The sequence below is a fragment of the Propithecus coquereli genome, unplaced genomic scaffold, assembly GCF_000956105.1.
Source record: "Propithecus coquereli isolate 6110/MARCELLA unplaced genomic scaffold, Pcoq_1.0 Scaffold157, whole genome shotgun sequence".
Lineage (NCBI taxonomy): Eukaryota > Metazoa > Chordata > Mammalia > Primates > Indriidae > Propithecus > Propithecus coquereli.
This window is the reverse complement of record NW_012140191.1, coordinates 910,516-921,857: the sequence shown is the minus strand read 5'-3', so window position 1 is coordinate 921,857 and position 11,342 is coordinate 910,516. Positions and strand designations below refer to the sequence as shown.

The 11,342-nt window shown below is 32.8% G+C and overlaps 1 protein-coding gene across 2 annotated transcripts in view; it reads right to left on the bottom strand.

The window, feature by feature from the left end:
- Positions 1 to 1,529: 1,529 nt before the first annotated feature.
- KCNJ3 (potassium channel, inwardly rectifying subfamily J, member 3) overlaps positions 1,530 to 11,342 on the bottom strand; it is a 162,525-nt gene continuing 152,712 nt past the window's right edge. Inside the window, exon 3 of one of the 2 annotated variants that reach the window (XM_012640773.1) lies at positions 1,530 to 3,256. In XM_012640773.1, coding sequence (XP_012496227.1) covers positions 2,670 to 3,256 — 587 coding nt within the window. In that variant the 3' untranslated portion in view covers positions 1,530 to 2,669. The remainder of the gene's footprint in view (positions 3,257 to 11,342) is intronic. The other variant, XM_012640775.1, reaches the window with a different exon arrangement.

Genomic DNA, 11,342 nt, shown 5'->3' with positions numbered 1-11,342 from the left:
TTCTTTATTTTTATCCAAATATATCAGACTTTATAATTTAGTTTCAACAAAAGCTTCACCATATATCATTCAAACCAGGACATTGTAAGAATGAAAAGGAGTGCCACTAATAATTACACAGGTACAACAGGTATAAACTGGAATATTTCTGGGTCCCCTGGGACCTATGATAAACCTAGGAATAAGGGTTAAACTGCAATTACATGCAGAAATCATACCTTTCCCACACATATGCGGAAAAGACAAAAAAATACCATTCACTCAGACAAGTTAATTTTGGCAACAGTAGCTCTTTCTCATCATTCAGGTTTCTGTTCAAATATCACTCTCTCCCTAAGCCAGTTATATTTTCTAAAATAATGTATTCTTACTCCACAGTCATTTTGCATCACGTTACCCTATTTTCATTCTCTTAATTGATATTTTGACTACCTGAAAGGGACTCATTTCTTTTTCATCTGTCTCCTCCCCACTCTCCTTCTGGTATGCAGCGTTCATGGTGAGCAGTGACCTCCTCTGACTTAGTCAAATCCAAATCCCTAGGAACTAAAAAATGCCTGCAACATAGAAGGCAGGCAAAAATTGTGTTGAACGTGTGAATACGTTCGGAGAGTTTGTTTTTGGTTCCATCTTCTCCTTGGCACCAAAGACAAATTAAAATGATTCTCCAAAGTAAATTATGGCTCTGTTTATTTTTAAGTTGTTGGACTAAATGATCTGTGCAGCTCTTTCCACTGCTAATAAACATACCATGCCCTCTGGACCCCTTTCTCTCTCTGTCACTATTTTCCTTCCTAGATCTAGCAAGTAAGAGAGTTTGGTAATCAAGGGGAAGGGCAGCCCACTCTCTTCACAGTGGATGGATGTTCCAGTTTGATCATTTTGCCAGTAACAATTCCCTGGTATATGTTTGCACCTACAGAATTTGGTTGATACAGAGGTAGCCAGAAGGTATTAGTATAGTCAATGATAGAATTGTGAATGTAATAATTTGCCAATAATAAAATCATCACAGGATTCTGAAAAAAAACAGGAAATAATGGCAGCCCAAACCAGTGATTCATTATTTACATATTAATGAGAAATATTTTAATTCTGGGCAGACTTAGATGGTAACACCCAAAGAAGTTTTATAGGAAACTACACAATATTCTGATAAAGAACATTCTAAATTTTCTTAAAAATCTCGTCATTCCAAATCTTTATTTTGAAGGTCATCTACTGATCACTTTCGATTACTGCAAATGAGTCATAAATATCAGACTTTGGGGTTAGAAAACCACACTGCAAAAATTATTTGGGTAAGCCAGGGATCCAAGACACCAATAAAATCAGTGTTCAACAAAAACAACTGTGCTTTAAGTATCTTCAATTCATCTAGTTTTAATTTCTCTCAGGTCTGTTCAAAACAATCCTCCTGAACTGACAAGCATAGGATAGGTACCCCAGGTGAGGAAAGAGTCTATCCTGTTATAACAAATGCCATAAACAAGAAAACAGAATAAAAAAGAGACTCAGTTAGACATACATATTTTAAGCATCATTATTTATCATCTGTTTCATTGTATCGTCATGTTTTCTGAAAGGTAAATGATTGGTTTTTCAAAATGGACAAAAATTCCAGAAAAAGAATGAAAATGTTTCCAATTGACTAAGTTTGAAACAGGGACCATTAATTATGTAATTTCACACAGATTCCGATATATTCAATATAACTTGGCCACTGACTATTACAATGGTTCAGCATTTGTTCAGAGCTCACATTTGTATTACATTGTATACAGAACAAATTTCCAGATTTTAATTAATCCAGGAAAGGACCAACTCTCAAATTAATCAACATTTATTTCCCCCCAGTACTAGCAACTTTTAAAAATCATAAAAAAATTTTCAATGATATACCATGACTGGTATGATCCAGAATTTACAAGTTAAACATACAATGGTTATATTTTTGCAGGGCCATAAATAGCACAAACTTGTGTGACTCTCATAGAAAATACAAGTGAAAACCTCCCAGGACCTTAACAGCGGAAAACATAAATCAGATTTTAAATGACAAATAATTTAAGGCTAAAATATTTGGTATTAATAATTAATGCCAGTAGCCTCTCTATTCTAATAAAGTAAACATGCACAAGAACTACAACTTTGAACAAAACATCACAATTTTATCAGATATTTATGTATGTATGTGTGTGTATGTATATATGTATATGTATATGTGTGTATACATACACACACACACACATATATACGTAGTTTTATCGCCCTGAAAGCTATCCACTCATGTTTGGCTTAATACATATGTTAGAAATGTTGGGGAGAATACCTCCCTTTAAATATATATATATATATATATTTTTCCAGAATATACAATATAAATATGCCATATATAAATCATGCCATAAAACTAAATGCAAAATTTGCACATTATTGCATGCTTGATGTGATAATACATGCCCATTAATAACCTCCTTATAATATCCTCCCTTCAATCATTTGTTTTCTGCCTATTAGGCGATGTTTGAGAAGGAAAGGTTCTCAAATAGGCTTATAGGACTGGGAGAAAAATGTACCTTCAGATTCCTTAGGGAGGATTACCTCATCAGCCAAATATTGGACTATTACTAAATCAAACATTAAATAATGCCTAAGGGGGTGTTTTGTTATGTGAAGCGATCGGAGTTCATTTTTCTTAATTTGGCTGGAAGATTCCCTTCCATTCTAGCTGCTCCTCCAGCCATCTTTTGAAGCTTTGGTGGCAGATCAGCCACAGACTGGCTCATGGGATCAGACAACATCTTGGTGGTTTTAGAAACCAGTTTTTCTTCTGAGTTGCCAGGAACCGAACTTATTCGTTGAAGTTTCATGGGCAAATCTCCCAAGCTGTAGGCTTTTTCTGAAGTTGTAGAACTCATCCTCAAGAGTTTTTTGGGAAAGTCTTCTCTTCCAGTAATTTTCTGCAGCTTAGATGGAAGTTTTGTACTAATGTCATCTAGTCCATCTAAGCATTCCACAGAATTATGTCTTTCTTTGCTGTTAGTTATGGCTGGTGCTATTAAAGGGGATGACATAAGAAGCATTTCCTCCTGCTCTTTCACACTGTAAGGTGGGGTGGGGACTTCAAATGTTGCATGGAATTGGGAGTAATCAACTTTAAAAAATCCTTCTTCTAAGGAAATTACAGGAAAAAAACGATGACCCCAGAGAACTTCATCTTCTGTGTACGAAGTCCGAGCTTGACAAGTCATCCCTATAAGCAAAAAGAAAACTCTTAATAATTTTGCATAGTGGAAGCAAATGTAAAGCCAGTTTGATGTAAAGAATTCATCTTGCTTTCTTAAATCAGTTTTGGACTATTTATCTGAGTAGACTGAATAACAGAACAGATTAAAAGACTTACCATAGGTTAATAGTTTTGATACATATATTCTCTTCCAAAAAAAAAAAAAAAAAAACCACAGAGTGCCGACACTGTTTATGTTTGAAAGCTAATGTATCATAATATAATTATTACCATAAACCAAAAGCAAAAATGGCACATAATTATTTCAGAATTATGTGTTCTTATAAGAAGATAAGTGGAGAAATTATGTAATTATATCCTATCATTTAAGAAGCCATGTGATATATAAAACAAACCTGACTTTGAATCCAAATTTTATCAATGTGTAAAGTTGACAGATACTTGAGTATCACTTTCCTCTTCTGTAGAGTAAAGCATGGAAAACAACATTTGTCTCATAGGATTGTTGCGAGCATGAAATAAAATAACATATATGGAAATATGAAACGGGTCATATAATTTCTATAGATAGTTGGCTCTTAACAAAATGAGACCTTACTTTTTTCTCTTCATACAATGAAAGCTTGCTATAGGAGGTAAGAGGACCAATGATAATTCTCCCAAGTATTTGCTAAAGAATAAAAGGTGAAAATATTTCTATGTTGAATTATAGAAAGTCATTGTCATGATTCTATCCTTTTGGACCTATAAGGCCAGAATAAAATTTGCTCAAGTTTTAGAAATTCTTATACTACAATCAGTAATCTGGGCAATGTGATATATCAAGTTCCATTCTTTCTCTAGGAATATCTGGAACTGGATGCTGTATATCAGATGTAAAATTTTGTAATTTATATATTATGTTGCTTGGATATCATTTGTGCCAAGGTACTCTGGTTTACTCAACTTTGTTCTCTTCATTAGTCATTTATTTTGATTGAGTTCCTTTCAAATCAGTCAACCTCTGAATATTCATTTTGTGAAGACTAGAAGTACTTGAATAAATTAAAACCATATATCAAGTTTCTGTCTCAGTCAAAAGGTACAATTTTCTGTAAGTAGCAAAATTCACCACTTTCCTCTACCTTTACTATCAGATTTCTATTAAAGGCTATTATTAAAATGTAAAATGATGAAAAATTTAAAAAATCATCCCTTTAATAATTAAGTATCATTTAAATAGGTAATGACAATCTTTTTTCATTTCAATTCTCCCTCATCACATTCTAAGCAATTTCTATTGTTTTTAAGCCTAGCATAGTTCAGATAAAGGGATATTCTGCCTTTTTTCTCCCTGACTAGTAATCACACATACAATATGTACAGAGAATTAGGATAAAATGCATAATTAAAAAGCCACATTGAAGATAAATTAAATCCTTCACCGAGTCCTTCCGAAATCTTGCCTTATGAATAATATCACTTATATATTACCAGGGAATTAGTTATCACTATATACCATCTTTTTCAAGATAGTTTTCAAAGAAGCTTATATAGGAAATAAATCCCTATCGTATGACAAGCGCTGTGTTAGGCGCTCTGTCTCTCTTTTTGTCCTAATCTCCAATATGGTCCTGTTAAGAAGATAGTCCTATGTCCATTTTAAAGATAAGGAATCTAGTGCTAAGAGAGGTTAAGTCTCTTGAAAGTGTATATATCAAAACCACAAATATTAATCTAGTAAACTGTAGAGAAAACATGTCAGTATCATTCTAATTTCTGTGTGTGTTATTTATTTTGTTGTTTTTCTTTGCAATGATGCTCCTAATAGTTAGGAACCTGATGCCAAACAATTTATCACTTTATCTCTGTAATGATTAAACTGCGACAGTCACCAAACTATCAGTGTTTATAATCAATCTTCTGTCAGGAAAAGCCCCCAGAAACATTTATATATGAAGATAATGAAATTACTTTAAAAATTAATTTGTAAGTTATGTAGACACACATATAGCAGCATTTTGCATTTTCCAATAATTTCCTAGTCTCTGAATATTTCATAAGAGAAATTTGCAGATTATCAATTAATCAGAGAGATCAAAATGCATTTCCTGATATATTTACTTCATTTTATTTTGAGAAATTTAAAGATATAGAAAAATATCTAGAATAAAAAGCAAATATTCAATGTTCCTATCCATTAAGATATGAAATAATAAAATAAATAATGTTAAAGTATCCTTTAATTTTTCCCTAAAAGCAACCACTTTTCTAAATTCTCTATGTATCATTCTCTATATAAATTTCAGTCCAGGACATTAATTTAAAAGATCATAAATGTATGTTTTATTAAATGATAGTACTTCCTTATAACCTTATTTTAATTAAAAAAAAAAAACTCAGACTATTGACAATTGATGGCAAGCCGAATTATCCTAGTGAGTACACACTCAATATAATTGACTGTTTTGAAATGTAAGGTAAGTTTGTAGGTTTGTCCTTTGATAAATATAAATGCAGTATATATTGAGTTAAAATAAATTCAGATCATGAATTTTGTTTGATTATTTCTAACACAATAAATACTGAAACAAAATTTGGTGACTATCATCATCTTAGCCCATTTCGTTCTGGTGTTTTTTTTTTTTTTTTTTTACATTAGAAAAAGAATATAAAATGTAAAATCAAAATTCTGTCCCCTACTTTAACCATTCATCACAACATACCACATTGCTGATCCCCTTGAGTTGCTTCCTATAGGGTTAGCAGAAGCCATGGAAAAGAACTAGAGGCACCTAAATGGAGAAAAACTGGAGGGGGAATAAAATCTTCTACAATTTTAACTTTGGGGAAACAGGCCATCAATTATTAAGGTACTTCAGGTGCTATTACATCTACAGTGGAAATAGGCATCCAATTGTTTGTTCACATTACAATACCTGTAAACATTGTTATTGAGATGCTAATGCATGATTTTGACTGAAAAGGAAGGTGGGGATTCTACTCTACTATATAAAATTAACTTTCCTTCTTTTCACAGCAAACTAACATATGTGAGGCAAAATCATTATATAATTACAAAGTTTATGAATGTGGCTGTCAATACCGCTACTAAATAGCTTGTGAAAATTACCTAAAGCTCTCCGGGCCCGTTTTCTCTTTTATAAACTAGAGGTAACATCCCCTCTTTTGTAAACCTGCTGAGAGTTTGAAAGTAAAGGCACAGAACCCTGTTTGGTGTTTAGGCAATGCCCATTAATGACTGCTGTTCTTACTTTTCCACAGTTATCACCTGCATTTCCTGATCTTCCTGAAAATTAGTGAGAATACCTTAATGTAAGTGGGGAACTTTTACATATTAGTCATTTGTTCCATATTAGTAATGTACAAAATTAACTATAAAAGTCACTGGATATCAATAATAATTCTTTTTAAATATTGTCAAATATTCAAATATGTAAAAATACAGGAAAAGTTACGTTATTCATACTCCCAACTTTGAGGGTTTCTCAACATTTTCCACCTCAGTATCCCTAACAGCAGAGGGGACAAAGTGTAGAAACTTGGAGAAACTATTAAAAAGGCTCGCAGCAAGCTGGATGGTTGAAACTAATTATAATATTTTAGAATACTGTGCTAATTGTACCAAGAACATTTGCCAGCACTTTAACCCTTGTTTGTTCTTCTGCTTTTCCTTTCACACTTTCATGAAATGTAGTTACACAATAAATATTTCTAATCCACAAATATCATAGTTTTAAAATCTGGTTTCACCTCAGGATCTTATTAACAAGCAATATATGGATAATGATATAAATGACTTATAACTTGGATACAGGGAAATGTCTATGATTGCCAATCTGCAGCTTAGACAACGAACTAAGATGTAACTGAGAGAATACTTCTTTTTGCAAAAGTTATCCCAAAATGGTGTTGAAAAAAATAAAAATGCAAATTTCAATTGAGAAACTTTAAAGTAGATATAATTATGTTTTCTAAGAACATGCATGTATCATAGCATTCTTCCTTCTATAATGCTTTATCTTCTCTTCCTCTAATTTTCTTCCTCTAATTCAAATTATTTTAAAATAATCCATTCTTGAATTGCAAATGCCATCTGAATTAAAATAAATGCAAATGAACACCATCATTCGAAGGGTACTATGCGGATTGCACCCCTTAGCCAGCAACAGGACTGTTTGCATGTTTTAACCAGATTCCGGGCTTGAACAAATGTGGTGAAGATCAACAGGAGCTCATCTCTGTGGAAACTGGCAAAGCAACAGATGCTGCTACTGGAAATAGCTGGAACTTTTGAATCTTCAGATAAAAAACATTTTGTGACAAAAAATAAAGATTTATTCTGTGCATTGATTCACCGAATTTAACAGGATATATATTATTGTTTAATGTAATTTATTCCAGTGTCAGTATGTCTATTTAAAATGGTAGAGGAAATGTAGTCCAACCTCTTTATTTTTGACATCTCCCTTTCCTGATTCTGCCTTTACATCACCCTGAGTTCATCCTTTTAACAGAATTGAATGTTCATTCAAAGAACAGGTCTGAAAGGTTTTTAAGTGAAAATGACAAAGTGAGTTGTTATTTGACGAGACCTTAATTCAACTTTCAGAATACCTCTAAATCAGTTATTTTCCATTATTTCTCCCGACCAGAGGTGGTGGCAGTGTCACTCACATGAAGTGGGCATGATGTGGTTAAAAACAATATAACCACAGGCCAAGGGCTATGTCTGGATGCTGACACAGAAAATATCACACAATCAATAACTTCAGCACAGCAGAAGCTTTATCCAAACCTTATCAAATATAGAAGTTGCTTTGAGGGGGTGGGTGAGGAGAAAGGGAGACAATAGAGAGAGGGAGAAGGAGAGGGAGAGGGAAGATCCAGAGAGAGAGAGAGACAGAGGGAGAAGGAGGGGGAGAGCATTCTCCTGTAATGGTTGCTGTGTCTTATCACACATACATTAAATGAAAGCAAAAAAAAGCAAATCTCCTTCAGTTAAGCCATGTAATAATAATCTATATAAGGCTATGTGCCAAGAATCTCTCTGAACACTTTTTACATGTTGGTTTTAATCCTCACAACTCTCTGAGGAAGGTGCTGTTATCCCTCTTCCTATTTTGTAGAGGTACAAACTGAGTCACAGAGGGCTACAAGATAGTAAGATCACATAAAGGTGATGAAGCTGGAATTTGGATTCAAGAAATTTGGCTTGAGAATTCATGCTCTTAATCCCTATGCTATACACCACCTCTCTATGAAGTAGTAACTACATAGTCAAAAGAAGGAACAAGAGGGAGTTCAGCATTAGATATAGTTAATCAATACTAACTTAAAAGTGTCGACTTTGGGGTACAAAAGCATCAAGTCTGTGATTTTATGGTCAGGGTGACCAGATTTGGCACAGTAAAGACAAAAGCAAGAGCATAAAAGAAATGACCATTTTTCTAGGGATAAACACCTGAGGCACTTTGCACAATTCCTTGAAGCAAGTACTCTGGTGCCAGACAACCCTGGGGCCACTTCCCAGCTCTATCACCTATGCTGTTTAACTTTGGGAAGGTGTCTTTGCCTCTCTAAACCTCAGTTCTTCTAATCCTTAAAATAATAATAATAATGATAGTACATATGCTCCATGATGTTTGGAATAATTTTATGAGATATTGTATGAAACATATTTATCAATGTCAGTAAATATTAGCTATTATATTTATTGTAGTTATTATTACATGTGGAAAAAGTATGAGAAATCAAAAGAAGCCATGGACTTTTAAGAAATAATCAATGAATCATCTTCCTACTGGACAGGAAAAAATATTTTCTTATGTTCCCTTGTCTGTTGGTTAAAATTGTTAATTATTAACAGTAAAAATAATGGTGACAAAGTTAATTACATATTAGGTACTTAAGAGTATGTCAAACGTGCTATATAGATATTATATATTGTATCTCATTAATCATCGCAACAACACTGTAAATCAGATTTTTTATTTCCATATTTCAGGAAGAACTTTGGAACTTGAAAAGTCCAGGAACACAGAGTAAGCACAGAGCTAAGTCCAGAACCCACAATGATTCCCAAACCTAAGCTCTTAACCAATAACTTCACAAGCTCATGAATTTCTTAGTAAGAGCATATTGAAATCTAATCTCAGAATTAAAAATTAGTATCATTTATACAAATATATATATATATATGTATGTGGGTATAGGTATATGTATATATATATATTTGAGTTTATTGGTTAAGTAAATGGTATATTGTTCATTTCTAGTGTGGGTTCTATATTTCTCAACTACCTTCTGAAATAAACAATACATTTAAGTATTACTAAAACAATTGAAACAAGAAGATTCAGCTTCTTGGTCAGCTAGACAATGCTAGCTGATATTCTGTTGTCCAAGGTAAGCAGGTCATGTCAGCCCTAGTGACCATTTGCATAGAGGATAAAACATAGATTTTAAGGCCAAACTGACCTAAAATCACTGAATCCCAACTCCACCAATTAATTAATGTGTGACCTTAAAAAAATTATTAAATCTCTTTAAGCTTTAGTTTCATTATCTGTAAATTGAGTCCACTCTGCTGATTTCACATAGATATTGTGAGAATTAAATGAAAGTAAGTGACATATGTAAACTGCCTGCACAGTAAATATTGGTCATAGTAAATATTTCTCCCAGATGAGCCCTTGGAATACAGCCTATATGACTACAGCTTTACACCTATCCATTTTGTCTATTTTTTCCTCAAATTGGCAGCTGTTTTTATAAATGAATCAGCTAGTAGCTTAGTATGCAGAGCATGTTCTATTTCACAAAGTAATTTCCTAGTCCACCCTGCATATTGCTCTGAGAATTATTGAATAAGGACTGTAGCAGTTTCTTCTCTAGAGTACTTCCAAAATTTCACCCATCCCCCAAGATGTAATAACTATAAGCCTTGCTTGGCATTCTCTGCATGCACTCTATTGTGTTGCACTGAGCTGAACCCAGATTTAAACTATAAACCTTCTGAGGAAGTTTATTATGTTTTTTTCTTATCTTGTTTATAAAACATAAAGACACTGTGTACACCACTGTTCAATAATACTAAGGTTACTGGCATCAGGCTCTTCTGGGATACAGGTTACAAAACCATTAAGAATACATAAATTGCTTCCAGAAACTAGTTTTCAAATAGATGGAATCCCTTTAAAGCTTAACATATTTTGCTCAAGACAGACTTTTAGAGAGGAGCAGAAGTTTCTGGCATGCATTCAAACCAGTATTATCCTCTATTATTTACAAGCACTTGGTCTTAAAATGTGTTCTCAGACATGAGTTTGCCATTACTGTTTAAGGTAGGTCAAAAAATTGTAAAAAAAAAAAATAAATAAATAAATAAAAAAGGAAGAAAAGCCCAATTATGTTTGTTAGAAAATATTCAGTAAGACATTTAGCAAAAAATATTTCAGATATAATACTTTAGGTTTCTAAGTTCCCAGAACAAAAGAAAAAATAGATTTTTGACAATGACCAATAGAACAAAATGTTAGACTTTCAAAAAAGAACCTAAGTACAGATGCTAAGGATCAGTGGTAGGTAGTAAATATGACAAGGAATTCACGATCATATTGCTGAAGACTTATTTAGGAAAGACAAGGGAATATTAAGGAAAAGAACAATGGGCTTTGAATATAAACTTGAGATTGCTCTTGTTAGAACCATTCCCTGTTAGTAAGACATTGGGCACATTATTTAAATTGTATGGAACTTGATTGCTATAAAATATGGATAATAATGAGGGATAATATTATCTAATTTATAAGGTTTTTGTGACTATAAATGATATAACCTATTTATGGACCTACCATATTACCTGGTAAATAATAAAAGTTTAATCATTGGTGGCAAATATCAATCATTATTATTAAGGTTCCAATTAATTTGAAGGTCAGTTTAGATATATTTTAAGTGATTCTTTAGTGATTACCTCATTTCTCAGAAACATCTCTAAGCAAATGAAATAATTTTCATCTTGTTTATTTCTGACAATTTGATATAGACCATGTTACCTTAATTATCTGTAATATGAAGAAGGGCATAT